At 27.1% G+C, this 23,193-nt stretch overlaps 1 protein-coding gene across 17 annotated transcripts in view; it reads right to left on the bottom strand.

Moving 5' to 3' along the window:
• Positions 1-23,193, bottom strand: part of LOC148235462 (hemicentin-1-like) — a 556,592-nt gene that overhangs the window by 156,963 nt on the left and 376,436 nt on the right. For all 17 annotated transcript variants that reach the window (XM_088185616.1, XM_088185607.1, XM_088185613.1 and 14 more), the window contains one exon: positions 10,383-10,537. In XM_088185616.1, coding sequence (XP_088041742.1) covers positions 10,383-10,537 — 155 coding nt within the window. The remainder of the gene's footprint in view (positions 1-10,382; positions 10,538-23,193) is intronic.

A 23,193-nucleotide genomic window follows, 5' to 3' on the forward strand; every position in this document is an offset into this window, starting at 1 on the left:
TATAACTGAACTCCGGTCGAAAGGGCTCGGCGCCATTGCGGCTCTAAAATCAATATTTAATAGAAAAAGTGCGCTTACAATAAAAAATAAAATTCTAGTCTATAGACAATTAATCAGACCTGTTTTAACTTACGCTTGTTCAGTGTGGAGTAACGCGAGTAATAGTAATTTTAATAAACTTCAAGTAATTCAAAATAAAGCCATAAAAATAATTTATAATACACCGTTTTATACTAACCTTAAAAAACTCCACACCAAACATTTAATTCCTACCATTAAAGAATACTGTTATTATCAAACCGAAAAATACTATAAAAAAATCTCGCGAGACCACGCAAACCCACTAATTTCAAGAATCGGTGATTACGACAAAGCAAAACTTAAATTTAAATACAAACATAAAATGCCTAAGCACATATTGCTTTGATGCAGTTAAGCTCATCGCAGTGTCATCAGTTTCAGGTCTACAGGGCTAGGTTTATTTACCTTTGTATGTGTTTTATTTTGTATATTATGTATTTTGTATAATTTGTTTTTCTCATCTGCTTCATCCTTTTCCAAAATTTTTTTTTTTTTTTTTTTGGATTTTTTAAATTTGTAAAAGGTTTTATGTATTTTTCCTTTAATTTAGTATACTCTCGTATAATTTATTATTCTTTTTATGCTATTGTATAACTTAACAATTTGTAAACAATGTAAATGGTTATGAACCAGTATTGTGCATTTAATATATCTGTATGCTATTTTACCTATGTCTATTTAAGAAATAAACTTTTATAAAAAAAAAAAAAAAAATTTTAGAGCAGCCACTTCCATGATGCGAAAAATTGAAACTTTAATCCTTTAATATAAACTTATTCGTATTATTTTTAAAAGAATAGATAACTTTTTGAGTAGTTACAAGTTTAAATTCACTAATAATGATTTTGATGCCTATATAAAATTGTAGGAATAAAAAAAAAAATTATACACTTAAAGCTTGGGATTCACAAGTTTTATAAAAAATTGCTTAAAAAAAACATTTGGCTAGAATGGTATAAAACCATGTAAATTAAAGCGGCACATTGCAACTATGCATTATTAATATAATACAATAGTCAATCAATAGATTAAAAAAAAAATCAGATAAGTTTAATAATCAAAAACAAACCAATTGTTTGCATTGTACAAAGCTACCTACAGAATCACAAAATATAAAAAAAACACAATTATTAGTGAATTGTTTTTAATCAGCAGCTATTGATTTGATTGAAATAATGTTTCGCGAATTATATGCAAAACAATTGCTATGATACAGTAGAGCTGTAAAAAAAATTCATAATATATATAAAAAATAAATCCGTTACTGTTTACTACGTAATTCGTAATACAAGTAGATAAGGCAGCAGAAGTAGCTAATGATGGTTATTTAATTGCATACGGAAACAATATACAATAAGATAGATAAAGTATGTCATTATCACTACAATTTGATAAACTTGTTAATCAAAAGCCCATTCTCCTCTCATTTATTATTATTCATAAATATGTAAATATTATTCTGTAAACGAAAATCTTATTTTTACTATTTGTAAATATGCCTAATTTGTATTTAATTTATTTTAAATATAGAGCGTATTAACATACACTTTGAAAACCACTTGACAATTAAGTTAGAGATAGAGACATAATTTGCTTTGTAATATGGATAAGAATTGTTTTTATTTGTGTAATTTTTATATTGAATTAGTATTGGAATTGAATTATAATATAATAGACTTTATTATTTATTACTTTTGTAAACTTACAAATAATCACTTGAAAATATATAAAAATATTTTCACAAGTAATAATTGTGTATGAATTCACATTTATGAAGATTCAATTAAAAAAGTTTAAACATATTATTTACGGTTTAATAATTACAAACTAAAATTTTCATCGAAACGTAGTTTATAATTATTCACAGAGCGATTCAACTTTCACAGTATAAAAAATTATACCTGACTAAATTGCTGGTTTCATAAACATTTTTTTTTATTTTTACATGCAGGGTGTAAGGTTTATATTTATAAAATAATGCGAATATATTCACAAAATAAATCAATATAAGTGTATGTATGTATACCACTTGCGCCACCCTTGTTATTAACCCTTACATTGACAGCTTCATAACGCGACGATTCGCCGACACGAGCACTCGCTCCATCAAAAACAAAGCACATATTTGATACATAGGTATGTAGGTAATGTGTATCGTGTACCCCCCCGGAATGAAAACGTCCCTAGGATGTCACGGGACAAATAAGGCCCATCACCGGTCGGATGGCGGCGTTTTATCTATCTCTCACGTAGGGGTTTTGATTTATTCCGGATGGGCCGTATCGGCCCTTTGTTTTGCCCCGAACAGATATCCGTTCGTGTGTCTTTGCCCTACACACCAAATAAATTGACTTTTAAAAAGACCCTATTGTCTCTGCTTTGAATTTCGCCAGATAGAGTCAGAAGGATCAGATCGACTAGGAAAAACTATTTTATAATTTTTCTTTATTCCTCAATACTTTTTAATAAAATAAAGTACATAAATTTAATAAACAAATAGATAAAAAAAATTTAAGCACTATAAGCTCCTATCTTGCAAGTTTTATAATGTACAGATTCTAGTTATTATGCAACACAAAAAACTACAAATTTTCCCATTTCATTGAGTAACTTGTTTCCAAATCATAATATAGCAGCAAATAATAAATCATTAACTTTACTTTAAAATGGGGACCAACAAAAAATACGCATGATGGGAATTTATATATTTTTTATAGCAACAGCTGATTTTTTTCCACAATGGCTTCGTTCCGGTGGATGTTAAAGCTGCAGCTTAGTTCAAAGGGTCGTAATGGTAATTCAATGCTTTGTAAAGTCGATGGCTGCATCAAAAATAGCATCGGTTCCTAAGTGAAGATTTAACACAGCTTAAAAATGGCGCAGTTCGAATATTAACTGTCTAAGAGAACAGAGTTTTGGTCTATTTTGTAGAGACCGGGTTAGCTGATTGAGGTCGGTCGACGAGAAGATTATTCTTTCGTCGACCGCCTAGTAATATATCATTGTATGAGTCTTGATCTAATATTAGACGTGCAATTCACATGTAGAGAATTAAAAATAAGTTTATGTCAAAATCTAGTAATTTGTAACTTTTCTCATAAATATTATTGATAATACAAAAAAATATGCAGTGTTAAATAAATTGGAAATATAAAGGACAAATCAGTTTTTTAAGATTTTAGAATACACGGATAAAAGCAAAATATTGGTTTTATTGGTTTAAAATAATTTATAAAGAAAAAATAATGTTTATATTTCCAGACCAAATCGTGCCATCGCCGTGAAAACGCAGAATTATCAAGCGTTTATATTAAGACTTTTCAGAATAATATTATAAGTGAGAATCGGATAAAGCACATCTAAACCAAATTTTGTCCAATAGGAGAGCGCAAAAAACAATCATCACTTCTCAGAAGTCAAAAATCCACGTCAAAAGCAATAAAATCGTGTCGTCACTGTCACAGTGGGAACGCTCGTTACCGAGCGTTCCCACTGCGACGGCGCCGACACAATTTTATTGCTTTTGACGTGAACTTTTGACTTCTGAGAAGTAATGATTGTTTTTGCGCTCTCCTATTGACCAAAATTCGGTTTAAAAATATTTTGATCAGCCCCCCTTTATTAGAAGTCCATAGTAATATCATTAAGAAGAGCTATCATATTTTTAAAACATAGTATAATATCGAAGTGCAGACGAATTATGGAGCAATATGTAAAATGCGATATATGTCTGTAATTATTCTTCTGCTTATTTTCCTATGGGAGATAAGTTGGCTTAGTTTGTACTTTGTAATGAAAGTTCTAAAACTATAATTACTTTTAGAACTTTTACTAGATTAGGTTTGGGTTTCAACAGCAAATTGACGTTTCACAACTGTCAAATTGAGTTTTATAAACATTTTATAGCAGCATATTAGCGCCTATCGGTTAAATTATATTTTCGCTAGTAGAAATATATATCTACTGGTAAAAATGTATTTGGACTTATATAGTGGAAATATAATTTTACTAAAAAATACACATTCACTTTAAGATATATACATCGGATGTAAATAAATAATGTTAAAAATGAATATATATATAAATATTACTACATATAGAAAAGTTGAAAACATATACTTATACTAGCACCTGCAAGATAATTTATATTTTTATTGGTCAATATATATATCTACTGCTAAAAATGTATTCCAGTATAATTTGATTAAAATGACATTTTAAAAATATTTCTAGATTTTCTCCTAAGATAAATCACATGAAACTGGCTGTTTCAAATTAGTTGTCAAATTATTGATAATTCATTACATAAAAACAATCAGCTGGTGCTTTTGTTATTTTTTTGAAATTTTTAAGGTGTTAGATTTGAATTTTTAGACCGAATACCTAAATTTACTGCCACTAATTTAATAAATTCTTCGAATATTTTTTCTCATGTCCAATATTTTTTAAGCTTTCGAAAAGCAATAAAAACAAATTTTAACACAAACGGTCCGCGTCAAAAAACTACAAAAAAATGCCGTTGGCCACTAAACAGACGAGAGTTTTTTGATCCTTTCTGAGCATTTAAAGAAGCCTTGTGACTTAAGCTAAAAAAAAGTTTCTCATGGTGGTGTCCCATTTTAAGGCAAAAAAAACTTTATTTTTTAAATGCTTTTTTAAACGCTTTATTAAATGACAAATTGGCGTTTTTATAATTTATTAGCATAAGTTAATATAATAAATTATGAATAATTTTTTTTAATGAATAAACCAAACAATAAACTATTTATTTACAGTGACATGTATTTTTAAAACTAAAAAGATGGAGTTCTCATCAAGAATTTCTCACGAATTACTTCTCGAAATCTCTTAATAATGATTATTGCCATATACGAAGAATATCAACATTATTCGATTCTAACATTAACACAATTATAATGGTTGAAATGAAACTTTATAATACATTTATACAATAGCATGCATACACCACACGTGTGCATTTGTGCAATTGCGAGTTTATTAGATGAAATGTTGGCGCATTTGGAAAGTCGAATCTCACCGGGTAGTGTGAGTGAGCTTTCGCTTTGCAAAGCACAAAAGCGCTGTGACAGCTCCCGGGACAGAGCTCAGGGATTCGAGCCAGTTGTCCGAATTTGGGGAATTCTGGGACAGTGGGACCCAGCCGAGCGTAATTGTGACACCTTCGGGTCCCGCGAGTCGCTCCCCGACACCATAGTCGTTTGTCAGGCTTCGAAAAGCGTCAAAGACCGATATCTGGTAATATATTGACGACAATATTTTGGCACGTGCTAGTGACAGCTAAGTAATTACGGAAGAAGCGCGATAGATTGGATTCTGATGGCCACAGTATTGTTTTTATTTTTTTTAAAAAGAAACACTTTATTTTTGAAGTTAAAAGCAATTATCTTTACTTATAACAATCTATACAATGAGATATGTTTGTAAATAAAAATATAAATTAAGCTGAACTATAACAAATTATTTTAATTTGCATGCCTAAAAAAATTCGTTGATCTATATATTTAAAGTCAAATTTAATATCGCTGTAATGATCTATATACAAGTTGTGACACACTGTGTTAAAAAAATAATTAAGGGACATCATAACACATTCGTGAAATTTTAATCCGTATCGGTATTATAACCTCTTTAATTTTTTTTGTTACTAATAAAGATTAATAAATATTATTATGAAATTAAAAATGATATTTATTAAGCATATTCATAATATATTAACCGCTAGTTGTTAATATGAATAATTGACAAACCAAATTATCATATTACCTAAATAGTGTTATTGTTGTTTTAATCATTTAACGGCAAACTAACTCAAAGCGCAATGCTAAAAGTTTTCCTTAATCGCACGTAGTTAGCCATAGAGAGAGAGAGAGGGCGGTTGCGGTCAGATTAACTACAAACACGAGGCGTTTTGTACTTGAGACGAATACCTAGCACAAAGGGCGATCAAACAACCACTACACAAATGTTGGTACTACACATATCCCTCGGAATGAAAATCAATTTAACCGCGGAGCACGGTGCATTGGCTCCTGTGAAAGATAAGGTCGCGTGCCAAAGGAACATACGATTGAACTCAAGCTAAAGGTTAATCTCGCCGGGGTCTGGCCTTCTAATCTCTCACCTTAATATCTTAATGCCTAGGCACAGGGATGAATGATTGATTAATGATTAATTCGGGACCTTAATGCGGATTTGGCGCATTGAAACATGCCGTATTTACCGTGTGTTTCGTTAACCTTTATAGTGTGGGGATTATAAAGTCGAGTGAAAGACGATCAATGGCTTGTATGGTAGGCTTACATTATACTGTATACAAAATTTGGTTCATAATTAGGTGCCTTTAAGAAGTTACTTTAGTGATAGATTTATGCGTAACTTTTAATATATTTTATTGTATAGAAAAATCTGTCGTAATACTAATAAATAATCTATTAACAAATACGTGTTAAAAGCGCAATAAACCAAAATAAATCTTTACGACTTGCCGACAAGTTTATTTCTTATGCTAAATTTCCGAGGGATATGCATATTTAAATATACTATAAAAAAATGCCGGCAACCGGTAAAATACGAGATAAAATACAGCCAAATATCCACCTGTTCAAACTGTAACGGTTACAGAAAATAATAATTTTATTCTACCATTCAAAAAAGCCCATAAAAAACGCATACATTCATCGATTCCGCCTGATTTGGAACACACGAAAGTATATTCGTATAAACAGAGCTACGCTGAAGCATCGACTAGGAAAACAGCCGCTTCTCTCTTAACGTTAACACTAATCTAGTTAGATGACGCTAATAAGACCAGAAAAATTGCGCAAATTATACGCGAATTAAACATTGTGGCACATTTAATAATGATTAATACCATATTTCTGAATTAATTAAAAAAAAAACATTTGTATAAAGTAATCTATTGAAAAGCTAACTAACGCCTTTTAATTATGAATGAAATAATATAAGATCATATATTATGCTAATCAAGTTAAAGATTTTGAGCTGTAAATTAGACACAAGACTATAAAAAAAAGTTATTAATGTAATTTTTACACATTCGTTTAGTCAAAATTAAATGTAAAATTAGAATTATGTCAATTAAAATAAATTTACATTTGACTGCATAAAATATAATTAAAAATCATAAATTAGATAATAAATAAATAAATATAAAATACTATCATTAGTAGATAAGCAAAAAAATTCACAAAGCATAGTTTTTATGTGAATATTTCTTTATTTATAAAATTAGAGCAATATACCCTAACAGGTTATATTAATGCGTCACGGTGGTTAATGGATAATTACTAAAACAAGCAAAGGATACTACTGTGATAATGGCAACAACCAGCTTATACTTTTCTTCATGAGTTGAAATTAATAACTATTTATTTTTATCAAAAATATATTCAAAACATTTGCGAAAATATTAAAAAGTAATTGTCTATGCACAATTAGGTTTTTTATTTTCTTGAATAAAAGTAGCAGATAGAGCTGCTAATAAGTAAAATATTCTAATGTTTTGAGTAACCTAGGTTATTGTGTCATGACTCATGACATTATATTTAATAAATTTAAAGTTTATTTATAACCCATGGCTTTAGAAACAGTTTTAATTTATATATATGGTGTACTAATGTGTTTTGCAAAACTTTTAACTACAATATAAGAAATATCTGTATTTTAAAAATTTCACTACCACTGAAATACCGGTATTGACATAATAAATATAACGGTATTTCGGTATTTTTATTATGTCAATATTTTATCAAATTAAACTTCTAATGAGTCTTAAATATAGTTTTCTGGCACGCCAAGCATATTAAAAGTAAACAGCTGTACATTAGGATTTTGAAAAATAATCCAATTGCTGTTTTAAAAGAGTTTATAACAGAGTAATGTAATAAACATTTTATTATTAATAAGATATAAAACAAATTTGTAAGCTTTATGTTATTAAATGGCAATAAAAATATTAAGTGTTGTGTAAATTCAGTTTTGTTGAGACTTTTTTTCTTTTTATTAAAAAAAACTTACACTAATAAATTATAGATCAAAAAAAGGAACAATTTTTTGAGTGTATTGTATATTTAAGTATAAGTTTTAAAGGGCATTTAATTATGATATGAAACAAATTTGTATTTTCTACTAATAGAATACCGGTATTGGCCAAATAAAAATACCGGTATTTTGGTATTCATATTAAAACATTTTTTTGCTACTACAAAAATATTACAAGCAATTTAAATCTTGGTGAGTTTTAAATATACATTATTTTAACGGCACGACAAGCATTGGAATAAGTAAACAGCTGCACATTAGGATTTGAAAAAAATGTGCTTTTGCTTTTCAAAAGAATAAATTCCAGGGTGTATTTATAAACAATGTTATGTATTTTGTTAAGTTAAGATCAATGAAATCTGAAGGGAAAAGCGCATATAAAATAAAAAAGCAATCTCTGAGCTTTATGTTTTTAAATGTCGTTGATATAATTTAAAAAAATGTAACTAGGTATGATATAAATTTAGTTTTTTTTTTTAAATAATAAAAATATTTTCCTGTTAAAAAAAAGCTATAATTTTTATTCATAGATCTCAAAAAGTTAGCATATTTTTTGTGTTGTGTACTAAAAACTTCTAATGGCTGTCAATTTTGATAGGATAAATATTTGTATTTTCTACTTTTTTTCTAATAAAAAAATACCGGTATTGCTCTAATGAAAATAACGGTATTTTGGTATTCGTTTTTAAACATTTTTTGCTACCATAAAAATATTATAAGCAATTTAACTCTTAGTGAGTCTTAAACTAGCATTAATTAGCAGGCACGCCAAGCATATAATAAGTAAACAGCTGCACATTAGGATTTCAAAAAATGTGCTTTTGCTTTTTCAAAAGAATAAATTCCACGGTGTTTTTATAAATATTGTTATGTATTTTGTTGGAATAAGATCAATAAAATCTTAAGGGAAAAGCTCATATGAAATAAGAAAGCAATCTCTAAACTTTATGTTCTTAAATGTCGTTAATATATTTAAAAAAAATTTAACTAGATGTAAATTAAGTTTTTTGTCAAAATGAGAATAATATTTTTCTGTACAATAAAAATTAGCTATACTTTTAATTTATAGATCTAAAAAAGGTAGAATTTTTTTTATGTGTCTTGTACTAATAAGTTTTTAATGGGTTTAAGTTTTGATATAACAAATATTTGTATTCATACCATATTTCTACTACTAAAATACCAGTAATAGCTTATTAAAAATAACGGTATTTTGGTATGCAAATATAAACCTTTTTTGCTACCACAAAAAATAGTAAAAATATTTTGAAATTAACAGTTAGTTAGTCTTAAATATATTATAGTCCGCAGACACGCCAAGCATATAAAAAGTAAACAGCTATAAATTAGGACTGTTTGATTTTTAAATAAAGTAAATAACATAGTATTTTTATAAACATTATTATGTCTATATAGATAAAGGTCAAATAAAGAAAAAACGAAAATAAAACAAAGAAACAATCTAGAAGCTATATGTTCTGAAAAATCGTTGATATTTGTTGGAAAACATAATATAAATAAATTATTAATGATTTATTTATTACAAAATTAGAAAAAATATTTTTTTTATTGATACGCTTTTTGGGTTTTTTAAAATGTATATTTCATATTTTTTTTAAGAATTTCATTTATATTTTTTTTACTTCACTGCGTTTTTATATTTTTAGTTAACATTAAATATACCTTTTCCTCTAAAAAAATTAAGCCCTTACATTATTTAAATATTTATGTATTATATTATAAAAAAAAATCAAGGTCTCATCACTAAATATACCTAAATTTATAAAAAGGGTTAATAGTTTGATTAACACATTTATTAACAAATTTTCCCTTTTTTTTTAAATAGTTTTTTCTAAATTTTACTTGTTTCTCTCATTACAAAATTATCTAAATAAATAAAATTATAAGGTCCTGCCTAACACATATTAAAAAAAGTAAGTAATCCTGCCTAAGTTTGCCAAATACTACAGTGCAACGTCAATATAATAATATTATTATCATAACCCTTTAATACGCAACTTTTAAATAAATATTATATATCAAATGGCACGTAGCTAGTCGCTTGGAAAGTAGTCTCAACTAGGGGTTAAGATTCTAGGATTTAGGGTACTCGCGTATATTTGTCTCAGAACCTCTTTCACGGGGTCACACGAGCAAAGGTCGCTAAGAACTCGAGACACGTGAAATGGAAACTTTAAGATATAGATAAGAAGACTCACTGAGCGTCCTGAAGTGCAGCAGCTGGACCGTGACGCAATCTTCTCCGACCAAGACGTACGTCAGTTCGCATCTGAACACACCCTCGTCTTCTGCCCTGACAGGTGATATCCTCAATTCGGCCGCCGAAGAATTCGACTCGTGTACCACTTCCAGCCTGCAATATAAATAAAACAAAACCTTTAGAATATATGTACATACAATGTGGTTTGGTAGATAAATCAGTAATATAAAATCACAAAAGAGAGACGTCAGCAAGATAGCACCATCTCAATACTAGTATTGTTATAAACATATGATTCATGTGACTTAAAACCAAAGTATATTATATAAGGTCCATTTTCTTGAGAATCGCATGAAGAGATTATGATCTCAGTTTGTGTTAATTGTTGCAATTGATAGATTATTTTTTAATTACAGTATATGTATAATGATTGCTTATGCTTTTTTTATTTATACTGCTTTGACTACTGTATACTCGTATACTTGTGATTGATATTATTATTTGATTTGGTAAATAAAAAGAGTTTTCAAGTAGCCGTATAATTTTTATTGCTATTCGTAACTCGTTCGCGATTGGTTTTTTGAGCGTCTGGTTTTCCCTTGTATTTTTATATGTATGTGTTTTTTGTGCTTCAGCCTTTACAAAATAACGTGGCGATATTAGGCAGACACCCAAAGACATAAATATTTATGATGAAGTATAAAAGTGAAACATAAAAATTCGCGTAAAACGCGGAATATACGACTTTTCAACTTCGACCCCTGTCGCGTATAAATATTTTGGCAGTTGTCGTAATTTATGGACGTATTATATCTAAATGCGATTGGTTGGCGAATGTGAAGTATTTCCAGAGGGCATATGTAACGTTTTAGGCAAACCGATGTAGTAATAAGCTCAAAGTGTAAACGTTTACCACATTAACTAGTTTCGAAAACCAAAATATATAGCGATAATTATATTTTAGAACTGTTTCATTACAGGAATCATATGACTTTATGTGATAATAAATATTATTATTTTATATGCAATAAATTGTTTAACTATAATATTTTATTAAGAACATATTTACTATTTATAAATTGAACGATTTTAAAATTTAGTTCTAGAATATTTATCAAGTACAGTCGCAAAGTGATTTTACAGTAAGAAGTGATAAAGATGAATTAGCTACAGATAATGAATTAAAATTTAAATACAAAAATGCCAATCAGCAAATTGTTGCAAAATTAGATACCTTCATTAAATCCTGCACTATAGTTCAAACGTTTTTAATTCCATTTCCTTCATCGTATTTAGTGAAACGTAAGCTCAGTACGGTTACAAATCTAATTAAAAAACAGGTTGAAAATAGCTAATCACGGTAATTTAAGAATATTTCTTACCTAAGCTTACCGAATATCAAAAAATTGCAGCGCATCAGGTTCATCCTTCTTATTAATTTTATTTTTATTGCTATGTATATTTTTTGATGTTATTGTTAATGATCTTAATAAAGAATTTTAGAATTTTATTTATTTACAAACATATGTTAAGAATCACGCTAAAATTTAATTTGTACGAATATTTTTAAATGTTTTACAACCGTTGATTTTTTTATAACACAGTATAAGAAAAGATAAGTCAATGCCAGATGTTTAAAAATATGTATGTTTTTATTTTAAAAATATTATCTTTATTAAAAGTATTTAAATGGCAAATATCTTCTGCCTTATCTTTGATTCGATAATTTAAAACCTACATTAATACACAACAGTCGAAGAAACAATCAACAGCATTAAAAAAATTGTAAATATTCTTTCGTACAAAATTACTTTTCGCAAAATAATGTACTTAAATTTGAAAAAAAAAACAATTTAACTTAAGTTTAGACGTAAGATACACGTTTCAGTGATCTGTGGGATGAAAAGAAAAGAAGTATTTTATTATTGCTAAAGATTTTATTGCCAATTAAAATCAATAAAGGGTTATTCAGTAGAGAAGAGGGTTTTCTATTGACAGCCTAAATGGAGAAACAGTTAAAAAATATTGATTCATAGCTAAGCTTAAAATTTATATTGGGTATTTAAGAAGAAATAAATAAGCATAGAGATTATGTATTATTGTCATTTTTTTTATAATATTTTTTTTAAGTCAGAAATGTGTAAGATGGGTAAAAAAAAAACGTAGGCAATTCAATGACTCGCAGAAGTTTAGGATTATAAGATTTATCATTGGTTCAACAATTAAAAAAATATATTTTTTAAGTCTTAAATACAGTAATGTAATAAAAACAACATTTTACGAATAAATAGGAATTTTAGAAATTAACAAAAAATATTCGACCAGCAAGAAAATAAAAAATTTAAAATGCTTATTTGCTGCTGTTCTTAAAATAAATAAAAAAAAAATTTCGTCTGAATATGTTCTAACAAAAAAAGGTTTGGCTAATTTTGGAATAATTTATTGTATTCATATAATGTATTTACTAATATGATTTAATCATATAGTTAAGAATATCATATAAGATATCATATATATATATATATATATATATATATATATATATATATATATATATATATATATATATATATATATATATATATATATATATATATATATATATATATATATATATATATATATATATATATATATATATATATATATATATATATATATATATATATATATATATATATATATATATATATATATATATATATATATATATATATATATATATATATATATATATATATATATATATATATATATATATATATATATATATATATATATATATATATATATATATACATTCTTTACTCTATGGATTTAATAAATAATAAGGGTTTACATTTTTTAAATTATTTATAACAAATATTAAATAATTATTGTAAAGATAAACACAGTTAAAATATTTATTATACATAAAAATTACTATTAAAATCATATTTATTATATAATATATAAAAATACATATATATTTTTTAAATAAATTTAAATTTCACAAAATTTTTTTTTTTAAAAACTAGAAGTTGAAATGATAATTCTGATTTTACGAGAAATAAAAACATCGAGAAACTAAAATGCTTAGTCACACTGCAACGCACGTATACAGGCAACCAGAAAATTTCAAGAAGCAGCTGTATCGTCTTTAAAATTGACCTTTACTATGTTGTAAAATATAAGATAGAAATATTGATTCATAAAAAAATAAAACTGTATGTTTCTGTTTGTTCACTTAAAGACTTAATATATTTGATATCCACTGATCTAGATCAATATAATAATTTTAGAAAATTTCTATTGTATGTATATGTGTCTATTTGCAACAAATAAATATGCAAACTGAAATAATATTTATATCTTATTGTAATATTGTGGAAAGATGGATATTATATATAATTTTTATTTATATAAATACTCGTATTTTATTATATATTCTCAAACTAGAATAGAATATTTAGTCTAAAATATCACAAAGGATTTTTTAACCTTATTTATTACATATCTTACAAACTTTGTCGTTCAGTGTGCCAGTTATTATTTATAGTAAATATCCAACAAGAAAATTGTTGTTGCTCAAAAAAAAAAACAATCTCGTAAACAAAATCGTCGCGTGTGGAAAAAAAATACGCGTCCCTTCAAATTTTACGCATAAGCGGAGGAGAAAATTTTACGAGTACAGAGCCGCGCTCACGAAACTTGGGCGCCCCGATTGAACTTTCCCGCCGTGGGTCATTTGCGAGGAGACCCCTTCTCGAACACCCTTCCGAATTTTCCCAGGCAGGAAATGAGATATTTAATTTTCACACTCGGCTTCCTTCGTCGAAAATCCGCACCCGGCGCCCACCCCTCTGAAGCTGTCCCTGCGGCCCTGGCGAGAGGATCGTCTAATTGCTACCGTTTCCCCAAAACAGTCATGCGTATGTGTGTATAATGTGTAATGAGAGGAACGTCTGATAAGTAGTATGGATAAAAAATATTTATTATTTTTATATATTATACATATATACTTTAAATTATTTTATTTAGCTTTTTATTATATTAGCTTTTTCATATTTTTAAACAATAGTTTTATAGAAGGTTTCATAAGAACACTGTTTTTTTAACGTTATGTTACCATGCCTCATATAATTTTTAAAAATAATTTAACAAATAGATCCTGTACACAATGTGAACTTGGTGAAATAAAGATCATAAATAAAATGTAAAAACTGCATTAATTTAATTTTAAATTGAGATTTATTATTTATTGATTCTTTAAATTTCATAATTTTCTAAAAAATCAAACTAATAGATAAGTTTATAAATAAATTTATCGTTCATAAATTTTTATTTAATTAATTAAGTATATTTTCCAAGAATAATAAATATACAATTTTTTTATATATAATATTTTCTCTAGTATTTTTTAAAAATAATTTAATTGTAGTACTTATTGAGCAACCCTTGATTTTTATAAAACACATACATATGTACGCATCAGTTCAGTACTTTGCCACTCCCAAATTATAAATCATGATGAAATACAACGGTTTATTTTCAACGTTAAATTATAATTTTATCACGTGAGTGTCCTATTACGTCCCTTAACTCTTAGGGTGTCTTTTTCGTGTCTGTGTGACGACACGCACCCTTAATTTACAATATATCATATTTTTTATTAACGCACAAAAAACAGCTCAATAGACTGATTAAAGTAATAAACTGTTTTATTTACGATAAATCATTCTAAGAATATTTTTATTAATCTCAATAATTAAGTTCAAACACAATGCGTGTTTAACGTATTATATTAAGAATATTATATATAGCAAAGGCCAAAGTGCTCCAAACATCCAATAATCGAGTGTAAATATTATTAGACCTTCGTCGTACGATCCCTTCAACGTTCCCTCAGCAATAACAAAATACTTGTGAATAGATAGAACGTTACATTGGTATATATTATGATTGACACTTCTGTAATTCGTTCCGACAACACTTTATCAAAATAATTGTTTTAGATGTTCATTTTGACGTTTTTATTTGTTCCAACAGATTTTAATCAGCGTTTCGCGCCCTAAACGACCGCTTTCAACTTCATTATTATTTACAATGAAGCTTCAATATTATTTTACCGTATGTTTAAAAAATCATTTCAACCAAAACGTTATACACGTTAATTCAGGTAAACTTTATAAAATTAATAATAACAAGTTCTACAATTATATTTTGGAAATTATTTCACCCTCGTGCATTGGAGTAGTAGCAACCCCATCATATTCCATTGCATCTTTGGGGAATACAATTTAACTAGGGTGGACAATTTCAGGAGTTTGGATGTGACGTTTGAGGGTAGTTTACAGCGATATAAACTGTTAATTGTTCACATTTGACGTACAATATTTAAATGATTATAAAATCCAATAATGTCTTGTATTTAAATTATTTTTTTATTCATTGTAATAATAGAAGCAATTATTATTTTCTTTAAAAACTCACAAATGTAGTGATATATATATAATTGTTCAAACTTTATGCAGAAATTGAAATATATTAATAAAAAAATATCATCGCCATATAAATATAATTTTTAATAAATTTTATTTCATAGATTAACCCCTTCTGTTATATCAGAGTTGGTGCAAATTTGGAATCCACATTTTAATATTTAAAACTAAATTTATAATGCCAGAATTTTGAGCAAGTAAACCATATATATATTAAATTGCATGTTCAATGATTTTTTTAAAGAAAAAAATCGGCAACTATAGCCATTAAAACATTTATAAAGTAATAATTCATTAGATATCTTTAAATATAAAAAAAAACAATTAAAAGTAATTCTAAGGGATAATCACAATATCAAAAATAGCCTAAATATAGCCTAAAGACTTACAAAGATAGATGATCATGTTTTGGCTGCAGAAATGAAAGCAAATCTTATTTAAATTATATTCAATAGTGCATATACACATTAAAAATATTAGGAAGGCTTGGAAACAATGTGTATTGCTGCTACACAAAAATATCGTATCCACACATCTCAAGAGCTTCTGATTTTCAAGTTAATGTATAATACTATTTTAATAACTAAAGATAAAAAATGACTTGTGCGACAAACATCGTCGTACAGTGGTTTTCCAAAGATAAAATAACAAAATATATCTCAAAGCTCGTTTAAAAATTATTTTGTGTATATAGTACGATTGCAAAGAGATTATGAATTACGAAACTCTTAAACCTGGCCAAACAATTACAGAAAACTTACAAAAAAATAACTTTTCAACAGACATTTTAATGTAGCGAAATTAACTTTTGATAAAATCAAGAAGCTTGTCTAAAAAAAATTATTTCATCATTTTAAACATAATTTTTCTTTAATTTAAAAATATATGTTACAGTTAATGTTACGATTTTATGTTTTTACCTTTGCAACATTTTCTTAACGAATTGGGAGGATAGTAAAATAAAGTGATTAAATTCTAATTATAAAAGGCATTCAATATAATACATTTACATTGACATATGCGAAAGTAAATTTTGGTCATAATATATGTAAAAATATGTAAAATTATGTTGAATTTTATAGATCAGTGCTTGTGAAAATGCGGCTCTTAAGAAATACTAATTTTTTTATATAATCTCTAACGCTTTTTATTAAATTAATACAAAAACTGTAAAAACATACGTAAATTTATTAAGTTTTGTGAAATTAATTCCCGGCAAGCAAGATTTTTGTTTTTTTATTAGTAAAATCATAGCACTATTTGTATGTTCATGTGTGTGAAAAAATATACTCAAAAACCTAATTTTTATCATATTTATTATTTTATTTATAGTAACTACAAAGAATATAATTTTTATTGTATATACTATACAAAATAATAATTGCAAACTCATGTGGTAAAAATATTGATAAATATTTAATTTTTGTAGTGAAAATTTCTATTGTTAAGAATACTTACTCACTTTCCGTTGATGTTGATGTAATTGTGAGCAAAAATTTATTTGTAAGATTGAGATTGCAAGATCTTTATTTTGAATATAAATATTATTTTTTTACCAAAGAAATATTCTACTGGTATATTAGTTGTTTGTAAATATTTTTTCTGAGAAACGTCATGATAATTAAATTGTTTTAGAAAAATAGTGCTTGGTGACAATGAGACACAGATTGAGTTGCTGCAGTAGTATATGTATATGCTATATAAATATATAAAATGTAGTGCAAAATAAAACATCAAATACCACCTATTTATATTCAGATTGAAAACGGAAACTCTAAAAGTAAAGCGGTTATAAAAAAGGAAGAAAAACTTTTAACCGTCTTCTAATATCCATCGTGATGTATGGTAACACCAGAGGCTGGAATGACATCCTCGAGACGCCGATAAATAACAAAACACACAACAAACACAAAACAAACATAAAAAAGGCAACTTTCAAACGGAAAGATCAAATGATCGCATCTGCGAACGGGACGCGTCATTCTCCAGTGGAGAAGATTCGCTCGAAACTTTCACCCGGTCATGATTTATCTACGGGAAGAAAGTTGTATTTTTTCTTCGCTTCTCTCCGGTTCAAAGTGGGAACGCCCCTGAAACAAATGATGGATGCGGGGGCGGCCAACCTTTTTTCGCGACGGGTCCGAATTGAACTTATAAATTACGAAAAGCGACGTTGGAAACCCCCCTTGGCCATAAATCCGAATGTTGTTTTTCGAAGGCGGTTCGATACAAAAATTCAACACTTTACGGTCCTAAAGCACTAAATTTCAAATAACGTAGCGTAAAACTTTTTTTATGATATGCCTGAAAACAAGTACACAATCAATGTGTGGTATATGCAATGGCATATACGTAAAACTATGCCGCAGGTTAAACTACGGATTACAGATATGATTTTTATGATGATCTTTAATAGAGACAATCTGCAGGATGTTGCGACGAAGTGCTCTTCGTTAGATAATGCAATGTTTAAATCATAAAGTAAGATTTAAAATGCAAAGATTGTTTATAATTGACATTTGATAGGGAAAAGTTTTGAATAACTTTAAGAGCTCTCCAAATTTTACTTGATAAGCTCCTGCGTACTTTAACCTAGAGAAAATCGATTCCACTTCATATAATCGATGATCGCAGAAGCAGCCGCTTCTCTCTTCGCATCACCTGGTTAAGTTTAACATCCGGAATCCAGAATAATATGCATTAAAAAACAAAAATAAACACACCTGACACAAATATCGAAACAAGAGATATATTTACTTCATTTAGAAGCTAAAAAACTAGTTAAATGTAATAATGTACATTTTGTGAAAATACTTTCAATAAAATCACCAAAAATATGAAATTTAATTTTTTTATTTAAATATAAGCTATTTAATTTGTGACTATTTTCATTATATATTTTTTTATCTACACGTTTTTAATAATGTTTTTTTGATACATATTTGGACTAATAAAAAAATAAAAACATTAAATTAAAATATTGTTTAATGAACATTTTTGTTAAATTTAATTCGTTCGTATTATCGACATTAAGTTCTTAAAATATGTCACTTTAAATATTTAGCATTTTTTGCTTATGAATATCGCGTTTCGTAGAAAATAAAATATTATAAGTTAACATTAATTTGCATTATTTTATTTACATTATTTATTCAATCAAAATGCTAAATATAAGTTTATTGATTAAATCACAAGTAATGTAATTATAAATAAAATATTATTATTAATCTAACCTAATTAATTACTATGATAAATATTAGGAATAAATAAATTTTTAAAAGGTGTTTTATTTAATTAAAGGTGATTTAAAAATAAGCAATACGTAATTTGACGATTTAAATAGCAATATAACATATTATAAAATAAATTAGTTCAAATAAAATTATCATAGTATTTTAATTTTATTATTATAATTTTTTCTTGGTAACTCATTAGAGAATAGAATCACAATTTAATTTAATTTTTAAACAGCTGCTTGAAGCAGATTTAAAGTAATAGTTGTAAAATTATCATTAAATAAATTTAAAATATATATACCGCAATGATGAAAATTGTAATATTAATATTGTTATAATATTAGGTAAATTAAATATAGTTTACAATTAAAATTGATAATATTTTATATATACATGTATTTCTATTTTATATAATTTTAAAATTTATATTAGCACATTGTTATAATTGTCTTTGAAGTTAATATATTTTAACCACATTTTGTATTGATTTAGATATTCACATAATCTATAATTCATGCAAATATTTACCTTATTGTAATAGTAAAAAAGTAAAACATAATATGTTTTTTAAATAAAAATTATTAAAAAAGACATAAGTTAATTTAAGGTATTTTAACAAGAGTGATATATGATATCAAACACTAAGTGCGTATTTTGCTTTACTTTATAAGGCCCAAACATGTAGGTAATGAATGCGTATTTTGTCCGTAAAAGGTTTATTTTATAAATAAAACGACCCTTTGTCAGGAATGTGCAATTAGAGATTTTTTCGCAGTTTCAATTTTGAAGCACTAAGGGTCAAATGATTGACTTTCCAATATCGGAGGTCTCGCATTAACGATTCGAGGGGCGAGCCCAATAAGGATTGACCACTTGGTAGGGCAATAAATCTTTCGAAAGGGCCCATGTAGGGCTCTCGAGTGCCCCATTCTTGGGGCCTCGTATTGATGAGCGCCACTTGTTAGTTGCGTCTTTTGCGGCTTAACACCTTCGCGCCGCAGGATATGAAACTGATTTATATTTATGACACTATCGAGGTGAATCGATATTAATTTATATTTTTTTTTTGGTAACCGCAATAATTAATGATTAAAATCATATTAATTAAATCATATTAATTAAAACTTATTAATTAAAAATCATATTAATTAAAACCACTCTTAAAGGAAGAATATCCAAAAATCACAGCACGCACCATCGTTTTTCTACCGTATTTCCCTTATTTTATATATTCTATGCAACAAAGTAAAAATATAAATACATGCACATATCCTTTCATTTTAAATTAAAATGTCTGATTTTAGATATCTAGCTTTTCTTAAGACCACTAAAATTAAGTTTATTTGATAAAAATGACTCTCTAATAAAAATGTTTTAATGCATTTATTATACTTTGATTGAAATACCAATTAAAAGTTGCAATATGAATAATTTAAAAACATTGTAAAATATTTTTCATTCGACTCCAGCAAAGAGAAAAAGTAAATCCGACTTTTATGCGTTCGGTTTTAAAAACCTGGGCAACAAAGTATATTATTACTTTATGTAGTGGAATTTACGATGCCTTTTTCTACAATGTATTATATTTTTCAGTCAAATCATATTATATAATAAAACATTAATTATATATATTGTGATTGTATTGTGTTTAGCTTAATAGATAATATTTATTGTATTAATTTTTTAATTCACTAAAATTTGTATTATAATTTTAAACTTACATAAAATTCATTATCAGTCTAAAAGTAAACAAATAATTTGTATACAAATAAAAACTTAAGTTGTTATTAGTACAAAATATTTACAACGTATAAATAAATTAGTGACGCTATTTAATATTATGTTTGAGTAAAGTAAATAGATATTTTATTTTTTAGTATAAATATAAGAATAATCTACTGAAAAACATCAACAAAAATAAATAATACAATCAAATTGTAACGAAAATATTTACCCATTAAAAAATCACGTCGGCTCGCGAAGGATTTTAATATGAAAATATTTTTTCACGGTTCGTATAATAAATAAACGCGAAAAAATATGGCGGCCGAGGTATGAACATTTTCAAAATGCTTTATTAAAAAAAATCTATCCATAAATGTGTAGGTCTTCGTGAGAGAAGAAATTAACTGGCGCTTGAAGAAGAGAGTAATACATTATTTACGCCTAACAGATAAAATAAATACAGAGCGGCTCAAAAGAACAATTGTGAAATATTTTTATAAAAACATATTGTATTATGATAAATAAATTTGTATTAAGTTGTTAAACTGTATTTATTTAAATCCCGGTATGAAAAATAAATATGAGTTTGCAATAAGAGCTAGAATAAAACGATTATGCATGAATCATATCTAATAAATATTTAAAAAAAAAAAGTAAAGTACTGTTGATATCAGTAAATGTAAGAAAGACTACAGTTGAATATATGTCATTAATACTATTCATTACTGTACTGAACACATTCATGAGTATAGTACTCCGCAGGATTTTCTGCACTTCGCCTTTACTTTCTGAACGTCTCTCATATTTAGATGGATTTTTTCAGACGCTTTATAGTGAGGCTATTCTAGCATTAGTAATAAATGAAACAATAAATATAAATATGTTTTAAGTTTGTGTTTCAATTTTTATGGTATACTCTGTCAGAATGGATAAAGTTGGTTGGGGTGAGAGTAAAAAAGCTCGAATTCGCGAGTGAGGCGAAAATGAATAAGAAGCTGCTGAAGGATGGGCTTACGAGCGAATGCAGGATGAACTTTGCTTTGCTTTTAAATCAGTAATAATTACGGAAAAGTTTTTGTTAGAAACTTTTCCACGGGCCAGGCTTTGAGAATGTGTTGTTTCGGGATTACGGCGCGAAAACATCCATTCTTCGCCGCTAAGAAGCTTTTGCGGTGTTTTAATTATTCTTTTGCAAGCGCAGACGACAAAAGATGCTGAACACAGTTTCGATGTTTTACGAGTGTTCAAGTTTTTGTGCGGAAAAGAGAAATCGCGTTGTTTGTGTTTTTCAGAAAATAAATAAAAATAAAAGCTCCAAATCTGTCTTGCAAAACGTGGCGTGGCGTAAAAATTTTGTTTGTTTTTTAATTTCACATAAAGCTGGCCTGCGTGGAATTTAAACTAAAAATATTTTATGAAAATATCGCTATATACGTATATGGTTTAACAGGTTAGTTTAATGCGTCATTATGAAATAGTATTATACATAGATACAGGGTGTGGCAGACTAAATCACGGATTAACGCTTTCGCAAACGAAAATTCATTATTAATCTTAAAATTAAAATTCAGTACAATTGTCTTTAATAAATATATTTTTTATTATTTTTTAAAAATATTTTACACAAAATTTACACACTAGAATTTTGTATCACTGTGTTCACGCCATTTTTAAAATTAAAAATATTTAACTTAAGCTTGTAAGAATATTGTGTGAACATGAAAAAAATTTAAGCTTTTATCAGGAGTGAAGGAAATGTCATTAAATACATTTAGAATTAATTAAAAATAAATTTGAAAAAAAATGAATGTTGATTTTTTTTTAAAGTATGAAAATATATTTATTTTATTATTAAGGTTTATAAGTTCAAAATTAAGATTCTCTATTTTAAATTTCATAAGCTTTCGCTAAAAAAACCAAGACAGAACTGGCCATCTGTGCAACAGTAGCATAAAATACGCTCTTTAGAGTCGAGCATATCATCAGGGTTTGGCCTTCGAACGATTAAGAGCTCTAAATAAATAAATAATAAAAAAAACACTACCCTGTTAAAATGGCATGTGCCACCTCGTTGTTCCACAATTACAATAATATTTTTCAAAAGGCGCTGTTTTTCAAACAGTCAACCACCGGGGCTTCGCCCTTGATATGTTTGCAACTTTGCAGAGTTCTTACATCAACGCCTTCGAAAAACTACAGCCCTTAAAGCCGTATTGTCAAGGAAGCAACTTCTAAAAGAGAAAGTCATTCAGTGAATCAATGCCAGTAAGGTCTGTGCTCCTTAGTAGTTACGTTAAAATAATCGCGAATTTTTAAAAATATTTTTTAGATTTAAAACGATTTGAGGTGAAATTGTTTTTTATATATC

This window comes from Plectrocnemia conspersa, unplaced genomic scaffold, assembly GCF_051122295.1.
Source record: "Plectrocnemia conspersa isolate PC_06_02 unplaced genomic scaffold, ASM5112229v1 ptg000005l, whole genome shotgun sequence".
Classification (NCBI taxonomy): domain Eukaryota; kingdom Metazoa; phylum Arthropoda; class Insecta; order Trichoptera; family Polycentropodidae; genus Plectrocnemia; species Plectrocnemia conspersa.